The sequence below is a fragment of the Centroberyx gerrardi genome, chromosome 7 (genome assembly GCF_048128805.1).
Source record: "Centroberyx gerrardi isolate f3 chromosome 7, fCenGer3.hap1.cur.20231027, whole genome shotgun sequence".
In the NCBI taxonomy this organism is placed as follows: Eukaryota; Metazoa; Chordata; class Actinopteri; order Beryciformes; family Berycidae; genus Centroberyx; species Centroberyx gerrardi.
In genome coordinates, this window is record NC_136003.1 from 8,834,824 (window position 1) to 8,857,483 (window position 22,660).

The 22,660-nt window shown below is 43.3% G+C and overlaps 1 protein-coding gene across 1 annotated transcript; it reads right to left on the minus strand.

The window, feature by feature from the left end:
• Positions 1-908: 908 nt before the first annotated feature.
• traf7 (TNF receptor-associated factor 7) lies at positions 909-20,208 on the minus strand. Its single transcript, XM_071896804.2, has 22 exons — positions 20,124-20,208; positions 18,195-18,370; positions 17,735-17,792; positions 17,382-17,473; positions 16,718-16,834; positions 16,342-16,434; positions 15,938-15,971; positions 15,285-15,513; positions 14,876-15,010; positions 14,486-14,581; positions 13,285-13,406; positions 12,191-12,264; positions 11,851-11,899; positions 10,931-11,058; positions 10,628-10,710; positions 10,370-10,409; positions 10,087-10,203; positions 8,092-8,214; positions 5,309-5,428; positions 4,594-4,725; positions 4,137-4,256; positions 909-3,643 (listed from the first exon to the last, which is right to left on the minus strand). Exons 2-22 carry the CDS (start codon positions 18,318-18,320, stop codon positions 3,629-3,631), a joined length of 2,103 nt encoding a protein of 700 aa, XP_071752905.1. The 5' UTR covers positions 18,321-18,370; positions 20,124-20,208; the 3' UTR covers positions 909-3,628.
• Between the last annotated feature and the right edge of the window lie 2,452 nt (positions 20,209-22,660).

The window sequence follows — 22,660 nt, forward strand, 5'->3', positions numbered from 1 at the left end:
GTGTGTGTGTGCGGGTGTGTGTTGTAGCGACTGGACAGTGGTGTGCTTGCAGTGACTGCATCTTATGGCCATCTGCTCTGAATAAATAAATGTTCTATACAAACTGCACTGTCCTCAGCCTCCTTTTTTTGCATTTCCAAAGCCCTCCACCAGGGGGCAGCAAGGCACTGCAGCTCTACTAAAGTTTCTCAAAAGATTTAGGAAAAGTGGCACTGATTACAGAATAGCACAAAATTTCAACAAACAATGGTGCCTTCTAAAATTACCTTAAGTCCTTTTATAGGATGTATTGTCTATATTTTAGATAATGGTGAACTTCAGGTAATTTTTATGAACATAAAGTAACTATAGACCAATCAAATTGTGTAATTTCAGACCACTTTGGGGATATGAACACAGTGTGTGTGCCCAGTCCAGGTAGTAAAAAGAACATTTGTAGTGTTGTGACACTTGCAGGAGATTGTAATAAGACAAATATCTAGAGCAGGATGCATTTGTTTCAGCAAGGAGCTGGGAGAAAAAAATAAATGACCAGAAATTTAGAAATTTAGAAATTTTTCCCATACACACTTGTATGGGAAAAAAGCTGTTATACACCATTCATACTGCCATACCTTCATACTGCCAACCAGTTCAGTTCAGCTTTATTACAGTCAATTAAAAGGATTTTATTAAAAAATTAAACCTTCTGAGATGAGAATGCTAAACACATAATTAGGAAATCAAAATCTATTAAGCAATAATTGTGTTATTTAGGGTGAGCGCTTATGTAGAAATCTAATTTGGATGTTAGAGGATGTTAGGTTAGGTTTCAGACAGTTTGGCAGGAAAATGTATCAGAACAGGCTGCTACCTGTATGAATGTGGTACCATTAATCAGACACACATACAGAAGACTCAACAGTTCCCAAAGTGTACAACAGTTTTATTGATCAACGATCAAATCAGGCTTACATGATTACAAGTATACAAGAAATCAATGAAACCATGATCAGTGAAGACACTTCCTCTCTCCCCCTCTTCTCCCCATCCCACCAAGGCAAGGCAGCGGCCAAATCTGGCTCCGTTGAAATGAAAGCAAAATAGTTTGAATTACTTGTGAAAACCAAATTAAGCTCAAATTTATTTGTTGTTGTTGATTTCATGAACTTGTTAAGCTTGGCATGTTGAGTCTCTTTCTCTGGGATGTGGGCCGGTGTTTGGACACGACCGGAATTACATTTTCAACAGGGATGCACCCATATTTTTTTTTGAGGCTGATATGCATTTTTGTAAGAACAGGTTAAGCTTTTCAGACATGCTAATCTGAAGATAATTAATTGATTTTTAAACAAAAGACCATGTTAGTTTCATTCTGTTGCTAATTTGATGGTTAAGAAAAAAAAAAGGTCACAATTCCACAATCAGCCAAATATCGGCAGTAAAAATATCGGACTAATACCGATATTGCTTTTTAAAGCCGATATCAGCCGATATCGATCGGCTGCCGATATATTGGTGCATCCCTAATTTTCAACCCACTCAACCATAATTTAGGAAAAAAGGACTTGGTACATCCAAGCCTCGCCTTCTCTACCTACCAAACAATCCACACAGTATTACACATATGAGACGGCTCATATGACAGTCAGAGCAATCAGTGTTAATCAGTGATTAAGTTCATTCTAACCAGTTCGTGTTAAATGCAAATCACAGAGAGAAGAGAGAGGGGGAAGGAGGGAGGAAGAGAGAGAGGGCAGGGGAGGGAAAAAAGAAGACAATCTGCCACATCGATATAACTTTGTCTAACTTTTCATCCACACATATGGCACTCGTTGAAACGTACACACACTTAGGTTCGCACACGCACAAACACACACATACACAGTCTTTTTTCCTCTCCCTGTCCCTCTCCCTTATGTAGGCCGACGTGAGTCATTCTTATGGGCGCGCGTTCAGCTTCGGCACTGTCCGTTATTTTAAAACAACTATACAACCGTCGGGTGGCTCTGAACACAGCTCTATCATGGCACTAATATAAAACTCGGTAAATCTATAGATCTGTCATCTCGTTTTAAAGTGTTCACTTATTAAAAGATACTTAGAAGGCTGGTTTCACAGAGGGGAACTGGGCGACGTGTCCAAAATTAACATGGAGGAAGGGAATGTATTATTAAGCCTGCATCCGCCTACTTCCCACCAAAGTCTATACTTTTCTGTCTGGAACTGAGTAGAATTCTCATTTTACAAATCCTGTAAAGACGACAACTCCCGTTCCTCCAGACATCGTCCGCTGACAATCTGAAATGTTCCTTTCCACCAAGGGTCTCCATCAAAGATGGGTCACGTGCAAATTAGTCATAGCGTTCCTTTTGACCTTCTTTTAGTAGCAGGTGGGTGGGGCTTACCACAAGAGGAGAATTCAGACACAGTTTAGACAACTGTCACTGTCTAAACTTTCTGGCACTTGTATTGTCCTGTGTGGGAAATCCCGCCCATCTGGCACTCCGAGCGGAATAAAACAAAAGCTACAACTTATTTACATACACTATTTGACCCAGATCTGATCTCCATATCCCAGACTTACACCAGACTCAGACTAGAGCAAAGTTGCCCTGCTGCCTTCATTATCACTGCTCCAATTTGCCACTAATGGGGCAAATAGTAGGACAGCAGGCTGTGGTAGTGAGTCCTTCAACCTGGAGGACTTGGGTTCAAGTCCATGTTGGCAAGCATCCGTTCTGCTGAAGTGTCCTTGAGCAAGACGCTGAATCCCTACCAGCTTCAGGGTGCTGCCCTGTAGCTGAGCCTGACCTCTGACCTCTATATGGAGGCATGCCGGAAGAGAATTTCCCTACGGTATCACAAAAAAATAATGTCAACTTTACATACATTTTACCACTCTTCAAATCGTTTATGCCTCACACCACATCGAAATCATGTGGGTAGAGCTCTGATTGTTAACTGCTGTTTTCTTCAGCATTGCTTTTTAAACGCCGCTATTTTATTTGAATAAAGCAACCGGTCGTCAACTTTTATTTGCGTGAAGTAGGCGCAACCGCAGCGATTTTCTTTGCTCTCGTGCATTCTGGGAACTTGGATGTCGAGAGTCACTCCATGTCTGTGAAACCAGCCCATAGACTTATTTTAACAGTATGATATAGGCATCGTCAGTACAGTTCCCCAGTGGCAGGCGTGTCCACAAAAAAGCAGGCAGGACAATCTACAGTCTGCAAAAACCCCGACACCCATGATCCTCTCTGCTTCCCGCACTGATTCGAGGGATGCAGCGTCCAATCAGAAGAAGAGAGCTTGGCTTGGGCGGAGCGCGTCGGTCGGTGCAAGCGTAAGGCAGCTCGTCCCGCTTTGTCCCATAATGCACTGGTGCCGAGGTCGCGAGTGGCGTGACCCCGGAGTTGTTGTTGTTTTTTTTTTTTAAGTTTTAAAAGTAACACTTTAGTAAAATAGTTCCGATGCAGCTTGATCCTGAAGTGGCGGTTATTGGTCTGTGGCCGTGGAATCACAATCAGATAAACGGGTGCGGAGGGGGGAAAACCGTGTGAAAAGGTTAAAGTTCATCTCATTACAGTTCGTAGAGTCCGTCTGACACATAGAAAATGTGACGTCTGTCTGAGGGGCGACCGCTCCTCTAGCACGTCCACACCTGAGAGAGAGAGAGAGAGAGAGAGAGAGAGAGAGAGAGAGAGAGAGAGAGAGAGAGAGAGAGAGAGAGAGAGAGAGAGAGAGAGAGAGAGAGGGACAGAGGGAGAGAGAGAGAGGGACAGAGGGAGAGAGAGAGAGAGGGAGAGAGAGAGAGAGAGAGAGAGAGAGAGAGAGAGAGAGAGACAGAGGGAGAGAGAGAGAGAGAGAGAGAGAGGGACAGAGGGAGAGAGAGAGAGGGACAGAGGGAGAGAGAGAGAGAGGGAGAGAGAGAGAGAGAGAGAGAGAGAGAGAGAGAGAGAGGGGATTACTTTCAACAAAGCAACATTTGAGTAGCGAGAAAAAAAAAAAAAAAGAAGCTAAAAAAGACAATACAGATTGATATAAATGAAGGATGAATAGACAGCAGAATGAATGGATGGACGGAGGAATAGAACAGAGGAATGGACAGAATAGACGGATCGACCGACAGACGGGTTCACAGGGCCCTGCGGTACCTTGACGGTGCTGTCGACCGCTCCGGAGAAGAGGCGCCCCCTGGAGACGGCCAGAGCCGTTACACTGCCCTGATGTCTCAGCAGGGTCTGGGTACAAATCATGTTGTCCATGCTCCACACCTGCAGCACACACACACACACACACACACACACACACACATATTTAAGTTCAAGTTAAAGTATGTTCTATACAAACTGAACTTCTAGACTCTCCTCCATGTATTATGTTAATATACAGGGTTTCCCATGACACAGCGCATGGTGTTTCTGTGCCAACATGAACTGAATTGAGTAAATACAACAATACTGTATATGGTGGTATATGGTTACTTGGTTAAGTTAGCTTTACAGTAACATTTAGCAGGCAGCACAGACAGAAAAGCACACACACACACACACACACACACACACTCGCAGACAGGCCACAGACAGAAATCAACACACTGTCCTTCCTCACCCTGAGCGAGCGGTCGTAGGAGGCGCTGAAGACTTTGGTCTGGTCGGGGGTGGAGATGACGGCCAGAGCATAGACTGTTCCCACGTGACCTGTCAGAGTCCGCACCTGCTCTTTAGACTCGATATCCCACACCTAGAGAGGAGAGAGACACACCTTCATCATCATCATCACCAGGGTGGGAAATAAACACCAGCCACCAGCTTTATCCTGCTATATTTTGTCTGTGGTTGATTGGTCTACTCAATTCTAAAAAGCTTTTTGGCTCGTAAAATAGTCTAAGTGGCTGTTGAATAGCGGAATCCACCACTGGACTGTAGATGAAGAAGTTAAGTTTCCCTTCATCATCATCATTATCTCCTCATTATTACAACTAGACAGAAGAGACAGATACCTTCCTCAACTCTCCAAACTATTATGTCTCAGTTGTAAATAAGAGGGACTGTAATTGTCGTCATGCCTTTATGTGTGTGTGAGGGTGTGTGTGTGTGTGTGTGTGTGTGTGTGTGTGTGGGTGTGTGTGTGTGTGTGTGTGTGTGTGTGTGTGTGTGTGTGTGTGTGTGAGAGAGAGAGAGACAGGAAACAAATGGAGATTTTAAAAACAGATATGAGAAAGAAAGATGCAGAAGAGTGTGCACTGTCACTGTGTGTATGTGAGAGAGAGTTTGAATGGGTGTGTGTGTGTGTGCTGTATGAGCATGTGTGTCATCTCCCTTACGTGGATCAGGTTTTCATAGGTGCCACAGACGATGTGGTGGTTGGTGACGGCGATGGAGTAGACACTGCCCCCGCTGGTTTGCAGGACATGGACACACTCTAGAGACCGGATGTCCCAAATCTGACAGAGAGGGGGAGAGAAAAAGAGAGCGAGCGGGTAGACAGAAAAAAAAGGGGCGGCGGTGGGAGGGAAGGAGTGGGGACAGAAAGAAGGAGGGGAGAAAGAGAAGGTGGGAGAAAGAGAGAGAGGAAAAAGGGCGGGGGGGAAGGATTTGGTGTGAAAGAAAGAACGATGGTTGAAAAGGAGAGAGATGAGAGAAGAGAAAGAGAGGGGGAGGAGGAGGAGGAGGAGGGAGAGAAAGATGAAGGCGAGAGTAGGAGTTTGGAGAGTGAGTTATTGGACTCCATACCATGGGAAAGGATAAGCACACACAGACTCCGACACACACACACACACACACATACACACACACAGTCCCTGTTATCAGCAGCGGAAAAAGTGAGCTGCAGAACAGCTGCAAGTTGTCAATTTCCGTCTCCATGGCAACACACAGTGGAGTGATCACTAGCCTAACCGGTTGCTGGCCAATCACAACGCAGCACCGAAACAGGCCACGAAATGCGGAGGAGAGATGGAGGGATGATATACTTTCCAACACACACACACACACACACACACACACACACACACACACACACACACACACACACACACACACACACACACACACACACACACACACACACACACACACACACACACACACACACACACACACACACACACACACAATGCCTATGATTAGATGATTTAAGTCTCCTTTCCCCCATATGTCAGCTATTTAATTATACAGCCTGATCTTTGTGGTCAGTAATGTCTTTTCAGCCTGGTAGTCCATCAAATACCTAATTCAGACCTGTAGTAAACTTTACATTTACCAAGACACAGCACCTGATGTAGCTTGTGTTCAATTAGGACGCCTTTTCAAATTCATTCAATTTCAAATTATAGCTTACATGCTATTGCAAACAATGACTTTTGCACTGCCTTATTCTCTATGGTGGTAGCCTTAGTTAGCTTACAAGCAGATACAAGTTTGACTTGTCAAACATAATACAAACCAATGGAGTTTATTTTCCTTGCATTTTTAAATAGAAATGGCAAATAAAACAAAAAACCTATGGGCTGAAGCTGAGACTCTGCAACCCTCCTACACAAACCTTAACTCCACCTCAAGGTGTCAGGGTGCAGGTAGCTGGAATCGAATCCCGAGTTCCAGACCGAGTTATGTACAGTTCTGTTTTGACTGTAGTTGATTTGTGGTGTTTTGATATCATGCTGTTAATAAAGATACTTGCAGTGGTGCACGTAGTTTATTAGGTTTCCTGTGGGAAACCACGCAGAGGTTTCTTTGAATTAGAACCAAATGACCTTTCTAGTTAAACACTGAGTAAAACTCTTCAAAATGACTTTTCTGGCTAAACGAGAGGAAATTTCTAGCTAAACACTAAACTGTGTTAAAGGATTTTTCTGGCTTCACATTGGCTGCTCTGTTTCGAAGTTATTTACTTGCCAAACTGTTCAGAGGGACTTTATTTATTTATTTATTTTTTAACTAAACCTTGGTGCAATTTTTCTCCACAACTTCCCTGGCTATACATCAACTAAAAGTGTTCTAAAAGACTTTTCTGGCTAAACACTGGCTAGAGACTGTCTGCTGTGTTTATAACCATAGTAAAATGGAGCACAGTCTACTTTATCCGTCTTCCTCCTATCTTTTTATCTCCCTTTCCTCATTCTTCACTCCTCCACCGAGGTCCCACATGACCGCAACCGGTCCCTCTCTCTCGCTCTCTACTTTCTTTTCTTTTCCGTCCTTCGCTTTATCTCTCAACAGCGTCCCTGGGGTATTCATTAGTGACCAACTCCAGTGAGACACACACACACACACACACACACACATACAAGAACACATGCGCATACACACACACACACACCCGTCCAGGCACACAGAGTACTTTGAACAGTGAGGCAGTAGAACAAAGTCGACAGTCAGGGAGAGACACAAAGTCCTGTTCATAGATTTAGGACAGTACCCAATTACTGGCCACAATACATCCGGACGCCTTTAACTACACACTACACACACACACACACACACACACACACACACACACACACACACACACACACACACACACACACACACACACACACACACAGTCACTGCACAAGGTTTCTGTACTCCAACTAATTAACACCCAAATGAGCTCAGCAGTGACAATAAAAAACACACAGACGCACAAGGACAGAAATTAATTATTGGCCAAAACACCTAAACATCTTGAACTAGCACCACACAGAAAATAAAAAGACTCAGCAGGATACATGTTTAAACTATTAATTACATAAGGAGTATAATTGATTTCAACCAAGCGATCTGATTCATCAAAGAAGTGTTCCAACTGTGCTGATAATTCCCATAAAGCACAGCTAGCTGTACTTTACTGGTCACTATGACAACTCCTGTGGTAACCATGGAGCCAGTTTGCACTGTTTCTGGTTTTTCTCCTGCTATTTTTATGCACGAGCAACTTTGATGAAAATGCTTCGTTGGGTGCACCTGCGTTGGTAACCGCTGAATATAGGCAATAACAGCAGTAGAGACGTTTGTTACTGTGATTATGTGTACTTTGGTGGTACTTGCAGCTATTGCATCACACACACACACACACACACACACACACACACACACGCACACACACAGCATCAGTGGTAGCTACCTTGATGGTCTGGTACGAGCCGCTGTACAGGTGGTTCTGGGAGGCCACCAGTGCTCTGACCCAGTGATTGAGACCAGTCAGCTCCTTCTTCAGCTTCAGCTCTGTACCCACGATGTCCCAAACCTACACACACACACACACACAATGTTAATGCAGATTATTAAAATAAAAACTAGGAGGTGAAAAAAAAAAATCACTTTGTTGACTAAAACTACAGGTAAAAATAGGCATGATCAAAACATTTCAGTAAAAAACAACAACAGTATTTTTTTGGGATAAAAACCAAAAGAAAAAAAAAATTACAACAATATTGAAATAATTGTTATCTAAAAAACTAACAAATAAAAATTACAAATACAAAATGCACGCATGCATGGCATGTCCGGTGCATTTCTTGAATACTGAATGAACTCATATGTTTCATCAAAACACTGACACATACTGTGAAGAATATTAGGTAATATTCCAACAAAAATGTGCTCACTGCGGTTTTTTTTTAAACTATGAGTATACAAACTTGTGACATCTGACATTTTGCTTGGTCATCTCTGTCATAATACCAAAACGTAAACTGAAATGACAAACAAGCACCCTACCACGTATGCACACACACACACACACACACACACACACACAGTGGGGGTGGATAGACGAAGCTGTAAAAACAGCTAAGTAAGTAAATGATGTCACCGAGTTGAAATAGAGAGAATCAGAGAGACGGGGTGGGGGAAGAGAGAAAGACACAGCATGAGAGAGAGAGAGAGAGAGAGAGAGAGTTGGGTAAGAAAGGAAAGTCCCTGTGTAAGAGTGCTGAGATCATACACCCCCCCCCCTCCCCTCTCTCCCTGGTAACCATGGTGACAAAGACAGGGCTACAGCCTCTTCTAGATGCCCATCTCTCCTTATTGTCTCTCTCCTCCTCCTCCTCCCACACTTTCTTATTCCATTGCTCCTGCCGTCTTAACTAAATCTCTCTGGTACTGTAGTTTTTCAAATTGTTGCCGTGGTGAGCAACATTTTCATAATTATTTTTATCCTGACTCAAAACTGATTTTGCATGTAACTGTTGAGTAACTATGGTTATATTATGTTTTGGGGGCACTAACCCGCTAGAGTATTTTATTTAGCAGCTGCAAATGCTTTCGCAACAAGCCAATAACAATCAATTTCCACAGAACAAATTGGAAGCTCCTTTATATCTGACCCACCTTTTGAAAAACAGTGTACTTGTATATAAAAAAAACCTTCTCCATTCTCATGCTGTGGTCTACAAACTACTCTTGATAAGGAACAGTTGTAACATTATGCAGAATAAATATGCCGCCAATACCAATTGACTAGTACTCATCTATAACTGATAAGTTTATAATACCAACAAATGATTTAGACTGACTCAAATCAACAGCTTTGCATCTGCAAACCGCTGCTACAACAAGGTGTTTGGAACATTTTAAACCTTCCAATGATTCAGTATTTACTTCCTGGAACTAAATGTTGCTGCTAAACGATATTAGCCAACAGTCTGCTTTGCTGGCTGGAGTTGTATTCATTTTCTGACAACATTAGCTTATTGAACATTTTAATCCTATGGGTATTTGGAGCAAGTGAGGCACTACTGATTTAAATGATTTCAATCTCTTTCTGGCTAGACGGCTCTGAGGTAAACTAACAGAATTATGCAACGTGTGCAATTAAATAACAGCGCTGCCAAAGAGGATTAAGCAACGTGACAGCCACACATCTTTCCGGAATATTGCAGTCTTGAGCTGCAGTATGTCTCTATCAAGTGATATAATCAAGCTCAAATTTTATAATTGATTATATAACTTAAATGTATCGTAAAACCCATGAAATCTCCACTTTAACTTACTTAACAGGCGTGTTAAGTAAAGTCTGGTTATGTTAAGTGAAAAATAACACACCGATACCAGTACAGAGAGTTTAAAAAGGAATACACAATATACAGGATAATGTGTACAGCACACATCAGCGTACCTTGATGGCCTTCAGGGAGCCACTGAACAACATGTTGTGGGAGGAGACCAGCGTACATACAGGGTTGTCATGGGCACGGATAGTATTCACTTTCTGCAGGGTCTGGATGTCCCACACCTGCACAAAACACACACACACACACACACACACACACACACACACACACACACACACACACACACAGGAGAAAGACACAAATTCATAAGAATATGCAAACAACATGAATATGTGGATTGCCCATTTGCTGTTAAAAAGAGGAACTAGGAAAGTGAATGTTACTCACTATGATGGTGCAGTCTGCAGAGCCACTGTATAGTCGGTTTCTATGGAGACAGAATAGATATAGATGAGCAAATCATCTATAAATATATAAATATAGGTGGATACATGATGAGTAAAATCATGTATCTGCCAAGCATGGACTTTTTTGCTAGCAGGACTCAGTCCATGACGCTTTGGGGAAGTGCTGGTCATCCCCAGTTGACACGCATCCTACGATCACAGCATGTGTGTGTGTGTGTGTGTGTGTGTGTTTTCTTACCCCTGGATACACAGTGCCAGCACGATGCCATCGTGACCCTCAAGGGTTTTCTGACACTTGTAGGTGGTGCAGGTATCCCATACCTGAGAGAAAGAGAGGAGATGCATAATATAAACACATTCAAAAGAAATGCAACATTAACATGAATGTGTAGATATCAGCATGTAGGTTTATATTTGCTTTTGTGTGTGTCTTTATTCTTTGACTACTTCTGTGTGTCTTAATGTTTTACATGTGCACTTGTCTTCGTGTTTCATGTGTACATCTTTCTGTTTTATGTGTGTGTGTGCCTGTGTGTGTTACCTTGATGGTCTTGTCTGAGGATCCGGAGAAGAGCAGGTCTCCGGTGGAGTAGACACACAGACACCAGACTGGACCCTGGTGGCCAACAAATGTCCCCTTACACTTAAAGATCTGCTGGGGGTCGTACGCTAAGGAGAGGCAGAGAGACGGGAAGGAATGAATTTGCATTTTTTTTCATTTCAAATGAGACTGAACGAGAGCGGAGTGCAAATGAAGCAGAGACATTCAGGTCTTCTTACAGTGTGGAGGAAGACAGGGAGAAGGGGAGAGGAGGGAGGGAGGGAAGGGCAAAGAAACAAAGGGAAGGAAGGGGAGAGGGAAGGAGGGAGGAAGGGGGAGAGAGGGTGGCAGGGAAGGAAGGAGAGCAAGAGGGAAGGAGGGAGGGAAGAAGGGATAGAGGGAGACGGGGAAGGAGGGAGGGAAGAAGGAACAAGAGGGAGACAGGGAAGGAGTGAGGGAAGAAGGGATAGAGAGGAAGGCAGAGAAGGAGGGAGGGAAGAAGGAACAAGATGGAGGGAAGAAGGAACAGGAGGGAGACAGGGAAGGAGAGAGGGATGGAGGCAAAGAGAGAAGGAGGGAGGAAGAGATGTGTAGAGTGGCAAGGAAGGAAAGAAAGGAGGCAAGGAGAGAAGGAGGGAGGCAAAAAGGGACAGAGATGTAGGGAGGGAGCGAGGGAGGCAAAGACAGAAAGAGGGAGGGCAGAAGAGAGGAAGGGAGAACGCGGAGAGAATTAAAATTTGCATTTCAAATGAAACCATTAACACTAGTCAAACGATCAAATAAATTGACCTTGACATGTTCTAGTTCCCCGCATGGGTTTGCCAAAATTTCTCTCCATTGAGAGAGGCAGGGAGCAGGGAAGAGAGAAGAGGAATAACAAGGAGGACAGAGTGGGATGAAAAATAAGCAATTATACTCACAGCCCAGTATGCCCATGTTGAGCCTGGCGTTGATGTGGGACAACTCGTCCTGCAGCGAGAGAGAGAGAGAAAGAAGAGATGACAAATGGGGGCAGAGGAAAGCAATTTCATTTTATTGATGTAGGTATAAATATATAGCATTTTATCCTGTCTCCCACATATATGAACATCAAGCATTGAGTTGTCATACAAACATACATGTAAGCACGTGTACACCAACACAAACACACACACTCACATCCCTTTATTCTGAACACCTTCCTTACATTTTTCTCACACAAATACACATCTCTATCGTGCTCCCTCTCTCTAACAGACACACACAAACACACACACTTACGTTGAGCATGGAGGCGTCTCTACGGAACTCCATCAGGTCCTCACTCAGCTTACTCTGGTTCTCATCCAGTACATCTGAAATGCACACACACAGACACACAAGCTTTGAGAAACGCAAACAAAAATACTCTTCTCATCTGAAATTACATGACCAGTCCTGCTGCTATCCAAACTTAAAGAACCCAGGCACGGTTTGTCAGAGAGACAGTCCTGTAACCAAGAGGTCACAAAACAATCCCCAGTCAATATCTACAGTCAATATTTATCCATCAACAGCCAAGTGCTGTTGAGCAAGGCATTGAACCTCAACCTCCTCATTCTGTACAAACGCATTAGCGAAATGACTAAAATGTTAAATTTACCTTTGATGAATACACACTCATGCCTTGTCTCATATACAACACCTAGAGTGGGGAAAGTGAGTAAGGGTGCTTTCACATCAAGCATGTCTGGAGCGGTTTATTTGAACTCTGCATTTACTGCTTTAGTTCATTTGGGCAGGTGAGAACAATGGCATTCGAACTCCGGTGTGCACCTAATGACCGCACCAAGATGCTTGAAAATGCAGGTCACAATCCTCTTTCTGGCAAACTCATGCTGAGCTAAAGTTGCAGGGACTGGAATCAGATTTGTTTTGACTCCCCATGCTGCCACAATCTTTAACCTTGTGGGATGACAGGTTACAGAAACACTGTCCAATAAACAAGCTATTTGTGAGTCGATGCAACTTTTGATCACAAGCCCTGGTTCACTTCTAATTGGGCAGGTTGAACTTAAACAAAGTACAAATATGCAATAAAGTAAACGTCTAGACTATGAAATCAAAAAAACAAAAACACAGTGTAGGTGCGATAGCACCCTGAGTCTCTTGAGCAAGGTGCTGATCGCCCACATGCTCCAGTGGAGCTGCTCAGTGGCCAGCAGTAAAAGACTATGGTTGTACTGCTGTACAGTTTCCAGATGTGAGTGTGTGAATGCAACTATTCCCCCAGGCTGCTGCTGTAAATAAGAATGTTCTTCTTCTTCAATCTGCCTGGTTAAACAAGGAAGAAAAACAACACAAAGCTCTAGGACTTTCTCTCCAATGTCTCTTACCGAACTTGAGCTCCAGGTTCTTCTCTAGCTGGTCCAGTTTCTCAGACAGTTTGCCCAACATGGAGCGCAAGAAGGCAATGTCCTGGTCCTTCTGGGCCAGGGTCAGCTGCATCTCATGGAACCTAACAGGGTCAAAGGTCAGAGTTCACTTACATGTGGATCACAGAGGGGGAGGGGAGGCCCTTCTGAAATACTGAACATTTAATGATAAATGTCCATTACAAAACAATTGTAAATGAAGGTTTACAAAGTTTAAAAGTATAAAATGTAGAAAGTGTAACAAATAAACAACTATTACAAATAAATGACTATCAGGATATACTGCATTTATTAATATAAGAGCTAGACACTTCATAAAAGTGACAGCATTACAGTTGCAGTTGTAAATTAAATGCATCACCCACATAGTTTTACACACAGTGACGCACCTGCTATCAGTGGACACGGAAGGTATGCTATTACGCAAACTTGTACTACTTAAACTTATACTTCCTTGTATGTCAAAGGCAAAGACAAGAGAGATAACGGAAGTAAAAATAAGGTACAGGCCAGTGAAGAGTTCTTTAACCAGGCAGCTTCACTGTTTAATATCCCCCATTTGCTATATTCTTATTAATCTTCTTTATTTGTTTATTTTTTGCATGCATACAATGTGCCTCTGTTCATAAGCTCTGTTTTTTTGTTTTTTTTCACCTTTATTTATTCAGGGGAGTTTCACTGAGAGCAATGCTCTCTTTTTCAGGAACACCCTGATCACATTCACACACATTCACACCTGGAAGCTGATCAGTACAACCACAGTCTGATCTGCTGCCACTGAGCAGCTCCACTGGAGCAGTTGGGGTTAAGGGCCTTGCTCAAGGGCACCTCAGTGGTGGTAATGAGGGAGGGGCAAGCGCTGCTTTTTCACTTTCCCCACCCAGATTTATCCTGCCGGTCCGGGGGATTGAATCGACGACCTTCCGGTCACAAGCTTGCTTCTCTAACCTTTAGGCCACCACTGCCCCAGTTACCCTGTTACCTCTTTGCCGTCCAGATCAAACAAAGAGCAAAGTAGCAGATAACTGGTCAACAAGGGATGGTGGGATGGTTATAAAAAGACAATGTTGAGGTTGTTTTCAGCTATAACAAGTGTCTCGAAATGTTGTTTACAAGTGACACATGGACTTTTGATGTGTATAATGGTAGCAGGTCGATTCACCTGTCATCTGTCTGCTGCAGAAACTCCTTCAGCCCCTCGAACTTACACACCTCCAGGTGCGTTTCATACGTGTCCTGGTTGCCGATGAACGTACAGCTGGAGGGGGAGGAGAGACGAGAGGAAGGGTGGGCGGTTAGCGGAAGGTGGACAAGTGCGTGATATATGTATATAAGAAAGTGAGGGCCTGACTTCATGAGGCAGTTTGAGACATTGTAGATGGGAAAAAGGGGGGAATGAAAAGGAAACAGATGGTCAAAAAAAGTGACTAAGCATGAGCAAGAGATGGAGTGGAACAATGTGAGGATCTGTGAGAAAATCTGACGAAGGGAGACGCAGTAAGATAATTTCTCAATACATCTGTGTGTGTGTATGTGTGTGTTTGTGACTCACCCATATTTGGAGTGGGGACATTTGATGTGCTCACACTCTTTGAGGTGAGCCTCCAAGTTCATGGTGAGCAGCGGAGGGCAGGAGGGGTTGTTAGGGCACCGCACCGGCCTGTAGTCACAACTCACCTCATGTTCTCTGCAGAGAGAGAAAGAGGGGAAGGACGGAAGGAGAGGAAATGAGGGGTTGGGTAGAGAGGGAGAAAGATTTGAAAAAGGAGAGGGAAAATAGTCAGCAACAGCATCCAAATTGATTCTACCATATCCAGAAAAATCACACCGGAATTTTGTAAGTAAGTTGTAAGTGATCTGAGCTGGATTCATTAACAGGGGAACAAAGGAATTACAAATAACAAATCTGACTTTCCACACTCTTCCTTCACTTCTGCTCTATCCTGTCCTTCAGTCCTTACTTGCGTGTGGACAGCTTGATGGTGAACGGGCAGCCGAGGGGGTCCACCTCGAACGCTCCAGGCTTCCCGGCCACCGTGGAGGCCGAGGCCGAGGCTGCGGCGCCGCCTGCGCCGCTGGCCGTGGCCCGGCAGCCGTATTTACAGTGGATGAACAGCTCTCCGATCTGCTCGGCTACCGCGATGTTGTTCACCACCACCGTGAGCTTGGCCGTGTCCACCGGGCACTTGTCTGCGAGGGGACACAAGCACATGAACACAAGGTTAGAGCAAACTACCTTTTACTTTGTAGGCATTTAGCAGACATTTTTATTAAGGGACTTACATTACAAGCAACTAATAATGAAGGAGTGCCATGCTGACTAGATGACAGATATAAAAAATATCCCAGTGTACCTAGAACATTTATCCATCTTAAGGAAGTGCTGGGTAAAGCAATAAGAACCAGGCAGAGAGTTTTGATAATATGTCTGCATTACATTTTTGTCTAGTAAGCGTTCAGTTTCAGCAATAAGCAAAAGCATGTGAAGGTATAAGCAATGATTGAGAGTGATTTTCTTATTGTGGGTGATGGCAGTTTTTATTTTTTATTTTATTTGTCCAGGGTTAGAGTATAAATACAGAATAAACTTGAATCACACTGAATCGAGTCTCACCTGAAGTCAAGGCACATCGTCTGCAGAAGGTGTGCTGAGGGACAGAGGAGGAAAAACACGTTATGTTTTACATTTTATGAGCGAATAATTTAGCAACACGTTACTTGAAGTCCACTGTGCATTACAAGCAGATTCTAAGCCCATTAGAAGCATAGATTCACTTTGCTTACAATATGATCAGCCAAATAAATTGAATTACACTCAATTTAATGTCATGCCATTAAGTAAAGCTAAATTTGTTTGCACATTGTGTTTATTGTATCCTGTTCTGATACTAATAATTTTAACGCATTCACAATTTCCTTATAATACACTTTTGATGCATTATGCAACACACCACTTCGAGCAAAGTGTTACCAAAATTTATTCTCATATGTTACTGGAATGCAAAAAAGGAAACTCACCCCACATGTGGTGATGACTGGGTCCTTGAAGACGTTGCAGCACAGCTGGCAGCACAGTTTTACTGATGGCTGCTCGGCGAACACCTGGGGCTCCTATACACAAACACACACACACACACTCACACTCATTTGTTTATTTGCTATTCATTGCAGTGTGTATGAATCCGGTGTACTCTGATCTGACTGCACGCTTGGACAATGTTAACCCTTCACTGGCGTGCGTTCCGTTCTTCCTTCGCCACTATGAAGCTTACAGCACCAAAACCATCTTGTAATTCCGTTTTTGTGTGTCTGCGTGAGTGTATGTGTCTATCTTTGCTGGTGTATATACAGTATATCTATATATGATTGTGTCTGTTTGTGCAGTGTGCCGTACCGTGTCCTCCTCCTCTTCGTGCAGAGAGAAGGTGGAGCGTAGAGACATGTTGGACTCTGAATGGAGAGAGCGGACTGAGATGGCCGAGTCCGACCTGCGAGGAGTACCGATGGGAGGCTGGGGGAGGGGGGAGGGGTGGGGAGAGGAGGGGACAGGTCACAGTCATCATTATTCATCCATCTGTGGTGCAATTCATTATAAACACCCAGACGTGCGGGATCTTGAATTACTTTAAATTACTTTATCCCATCAAAGTTTTGTTTTACACCCTCATGGATTCGTGACCATGGACATACATTGAAAACTGTGGTCCTGCTCTGTATCAAAACACATAAATACTACCATGAAATGTGAGAGACATTTTCATAAACTCTTACAGGGACTTTTTTGTCACCTTTATCCTACTTAACTGACATTTTATAAATTTTAAAAAGGTGTATTTTTACCAGCCTGGTAAGTTGTCCCTTGCACTTCTTCATTACTAGTCTACATACAGTCATGATGATTCATGAATGTTGATTTCCTCGACTGTTTGAATTTACTGTAAGTTAAGTTAGATTGGATAAATGTCTAAAATGTAAAATGTAAGGTACTGTATGTGCTATGTATGCAAGCATGTGCCGTCAGGGTGTGTGTTTATTAATGTAAGTGTGTGTGTGTGTACCATTCCATCGTCATCGTCGCGGGGGGAGTAGGTGAGGGTGCTGGAGGAGGAGGGAGTTCTGCGGTGCTGCTTGTAGCTGCTGGACCCCTCTGCTGAAAACATGGAAGGAAAAAGCCTGTTTTATTCTATGCAAATTTACAAGACCTATAATCAAAGCATCATTAATATGCATAGCACAAGCCATATGGATAATTCAGTGCCTGTCAAGTGAAAAGAGAAATAACAGTAATGCTGAAAAAGGAAAAAACAATGAAGAATTCAGAAAACAAAAGGAAAAATGATGATCAGCACTTTGCAGATACAAAGGAAAGACTATGTGTGTGTGTGTGTGTGTGTGTGTGTGTGTGTGATACCTTTAGCTCCAGCAGCCACGGCTGAGAAGGTGGGGCCAAACGAGGCCTCCATCCTGGTCTGTAGCGAAGAGAGGAAGGATTGATGGACGAATGGATTGATGAATGGAAGGATGGGTGAAGACAGGGAGGGAGGGAGGGAGGATGGATGGATTTCAAAGAGGGAGGAAGGAAGGAAAGGAAGGGGTTAAAAATCACTATCGGCTATTTTAAATAAAGACTAAACTAATATGAATTACTTTTAACTAAAATAGTAATAAGAGACCGATAAAATCCTTGTGACCGTTACTACAGGAATATATCAGCTGCCATCATCCTCCCAGTAAATCTCATTAAAGTAACTAATTTAGAGTTTGCTCTCTCTCTCTCACACACACACACACACACACACACACACACACACATTAAAAAGACTGCATTGGACTTTAATTAAAATCTCTATTCATCTCTCAGTGTCTCTCACCCCGCTGCTGGAGTCTGCTGGAGGGGTGGAGGGGCTGGTGGGTATGGCGGCTGTGGCTGCTGCTGCTGCTGCTGCTCCTGCTCCTTCGGAGTATCGGCTGTAGTGAGACGTCTTACTGCTGCTCATAACACAAAACACACGCACAGACAAACCAGCAGCTAGCTCGACTGCCGGGCCTGGGGAGAGAAGAGAGAGGAGGAGGAGGAGGAAGAGGGGGCGGACGGGAAAGAGAGAGCGGTAAAGGGAAAGGGGGAGGAGAGGGAGTGTTGTGAGAAAGATACAGGGAGTAAAACACATACTGCAAAGATAATAAGGCTCTATTAGTGATAGTTTTCTCCAAGAGCACAAGTGGCCCTGAATTTTAAAAGATTAAAAGCACAGGAAAGAAAATGTTCAGCACAATCTGTGAGTTATAACTGCAAAGGCTCATTTCCTCGTTGAATCTCAGGGTTAGGGTTAGGGCTACATGTGCTCCTTTTTCAGTTTTGCAGGTAGCCGTAACTTCATTTTAGGAGCTTGTGATAGTAAAATGGTAGCACTGCAGAACCCTGACTGAAAGCCAAGACAAAAAGTTAACGTCAGCTGTAAGTTGGCTTTATGTTTTAAAAGAGAAAGAGAAAGGAGAGACACACAGACAGAGAAAGAACACACATTCACATCCACTGGGTCTTGAAGATTTGGCTATAGCCTATAGTACAGCAGAGAGATGCCTGGGATCAAAGGTTTTGTAGGTAATACTAAATAAGCAAACCATCCAATGTTTAGAGTCTAGTTACAGTTGTAAAGTTTGACTCACTTTACTGGCTTGGGATGTAACAACACAATCCAATATAATGATTCGATTCCAATTGTTAAGGCAAAGTTGATGCGTCATAAAATTGTTTTTCAGCACTGTTTAGCTTTGATCAGCTAGATTGTTTTCTGCAGTTTTTAAAAGTACAATAGAAATACAAGTGAGACTCAAGATACTAATTCAGCCAGCAACAGCTGAACACAGGCAGTTCAAAATTAACACCATGTTACTGGCTCAAAAATTGTACAATTGTACAGATCCATGCAGTTGGATTTCCAAAATCATATCAATACATAGCGATGCACTGATGCTTTTTACACCCTATTACTGGTGCCGGAGAGACACATAGCTGAAGCAGCAGGAAAACCCAAAACCTGTTACACAACTAGCTGTCTGACTCTCAAGTCTGAGGGCAGCACTGGCCCAAAGTCTTATCAACACTTCAACAGCTGAAAAAGTAGGTGAAGTGACTAACATCAAGTTAGGCTAACCCAAGTATATCCTGGCTCTCCCCGTTTCTGCCTGCACTTGTACTCACGCACATACAGACAGACAGAGAGAGAGAGACAGAGAGAGAGATGGCAGCCAAAAACCAGTGACCCGGACAACTAGCGACTGATGTAAACAGAAAGGCATGCGGGCTGTCAGCTCATATGGTAATAGCTTGCAGAAACTGCCAATGACACTGGCCAGGACCTCTAATCCGCTCCCTCCAGCCTCACTGTCTCTTTTCACAGCCTGGAGATTCCCGTAAAGGGGAGCCTCGAAAGGGGGGCCAGATTAACACGGGCAAACAGACACACCACGGACCGAAGTTGAATCCTGACAGCTAAATGTTCCCACGCCAACGTCAACAGTTTAACGGGTTTACGCTAGTACTAAACGACAGGTCACAGTGCAGTTTCTTAGCTATCCTTATCTTGTCAAAACCCTTTACTACTGCGATAATTAGCTTAAGTGGCTTGTTTGCTAGCTTAGCAACTCTAACCCTATTAGCAATCACTCCGCTTACGATCTTTAGCTAACTCTACTGAGCCAGTCTCGCGTTGGCGCCAACAGAAAATAAACCCCAGCTGTAGTCAAATATGATAATTTTACGTTTATAAGATTTCGCTCGGTTTGGCTAGTGGGCTTACCATTATTTTGCAACAGCGCAGCTCCAAGTCTGCAGACGAATTCCTCTAATCTTCCTCCCTCTCACACACACCTCAAACAACGCGCAGTGTCTTGTGGGACATGAAGTAGACTTCCGCCGATGTCCTTTTGGAAACAGAACACTCCTTGTACTTTATTGGACTGCGTTACCCACAAGCCACTTCGCCGAACTGCCATTGGACCTGGTTCTGTCAGTAAATTCCGTAAACCAACTGCAAGCGCACCATTCCCAAATATATCCACATTTTCTCCGGTTTCGCGATGTCATTGGTTCTTGGAGAAACCGAGCCATAATGCGACAGCCACCATCAGATTTTACGGTTGACGCACGTGCACGGTGGTGTGATCGAGAAAAGGGAACCACAGTGACCGTGTGATACATTTTAGAAGGATAGGATGCAATAATAATATCACAGTGAAACTTTAAATATCATACAGCTACATGCATGGTTAGAAATTACACCACAGAGATATACCATAAGAGATTAAAAAAAATAAAATACATAAATTACAATGATATTACTATAAACTCTAATGAGTATCACATACACTATAAGCCCTATAGTAAGATTATAGGAATACTATAGTGATAGCACAGAAAATAAAAAATACCACAAAGACTATGGCATTTTATAGCATTAGGTTGCTATAAACGCACTATTGAGCACCACAGACGCACTGTAAGTCCCTATAAGAATATAAAGTGTTTTTTCATAGGGGTGAGTGTGCATGTCCGTACCTGATGATTTCTAAGCACTGCAGTCAAATGTACACCCATGCAAACACACTATACGTCCCTATTGTAGTCATTTTCATTAGGGATGGCTTGCACTGTATGTGATGCGCAGTTGTCTCTGTACCCTGCATCAGTACAGTACTGTGCTATTCTGTTAGTTGTTGATGTCTCTGCACCATGCCACCAAGACAAATTCATGGATTTATTGCAGCTGGCTAATAAAGTGATTGTGTTTTGGATTCTGATTCATTACCCCCTCTTTCAGCTTCCCCCTGGAAAGGGTGGCAATTAGTCAAGTCAAGACAAATTAAACCGCTTTGTCATAAAGTGCTTCACTGAGAACAAAGGAAGAAATACAGAGACAAAACGGGGGGGGGGGGGGGGGGGGGGGGTGAAAACTACAGTTAGTGACACGCTTGCCAGCTGTGAACATCTTCAACTTATCTTGTCAGGAAAACAGGGAACTTGAAATGAATGTATGGTCATAGGCGGCGCTAGGGCATCACGCATGGGGAAGCTAAAATTCCCAGGATTTGCAAAGGACAAAATTAGGCAAACCACCTAAACAGCACTATGAAATAAGAAAGGCCACATCTTGCCATGAAATATAAAATTAGAATCAATGCATTAAGCTCAAAATTATCAAAATTATTACAATTATCGCTGGTATGGTCACATTGAGATAGCCAGTAGAATAATTCCATTCATTCTTCATCTATTCTGAGGTCAATTTGCCTTTACCAGTCAGAGAAGTTTGTTTTGTTATTGTTTAATAAGAGCATCACAGTAGGATGACAGAAAAGTTTGTGTTATGAGCGCGCCTAAGTTGCGGCTGTTGAGGCCCATTCACATCTAGAGCGACAACTAGGCTATAAAGATAACTATAAACTATAACACACTGCGCTCCAGCAATCCATGTCATCCATCGATGGATAGGTCTCATTGGCTACGTTTACATGCACACTAATAATGCGATTACAATGCCATTAAGGCAACAACGCGAGTAAGGTATAACCCATGTAAACACCATACTCTGATTATTGCGATTATGCTCAAAGTCGAATGAACGATGTGGTGCGCATTTTCAAAGCGCTGCGTAATTACGCACACCTCAACCAGTGCACCTTCATATTGCACAACCAGCATTTGCCAAATAGGTACACAAACCTCTGTGTTTTTGTGCACACATGGTAGGCTATTCCGCGCAGCTTCCATGTTTCTACAGTACAAATCATCAGGAATACAGGAGACGGACGGTGACACTCTGGAGACGCGCTGGACACAGCGGCTCACAGCTCCATCCAAACACACCGCAACAACTGCATGCGTCGTCTCCTTCCTTCCAACAGGTTTCTCAATAGTAGAGCCTGGAGCATGCCATTTTGTAATTGTAATAGAGATACGCATATGGCTGTGACGAACAACATTATATGTGGTAGCGCACAATTATGACTGTAGTTTTGATTATATGTAAAGTGACGGGACATATGATACCTGTGCCACAGGCGGCGCGACGGGCCACCGGAGCTCTCCTCTTGACTGATGTCTCACCTCCATGACGGGGGAAACCCTACGTGGTGTTAGAAGAAGAGGGAGACACCGACATGGCATTGGAGGAAGATGAGACTGCTGCGACTGGCCCAGGTTTCCTAAATGTGCCTTTTGTTTTTGGAAAGAGTGAACCTGACCATGCATTCAACATTTCACATTCATTTGATTTGAATGAAAAAAGCATCACAGACTTATTAAGAACAGACTGGACAAGTTCTTTATTCTCATTTT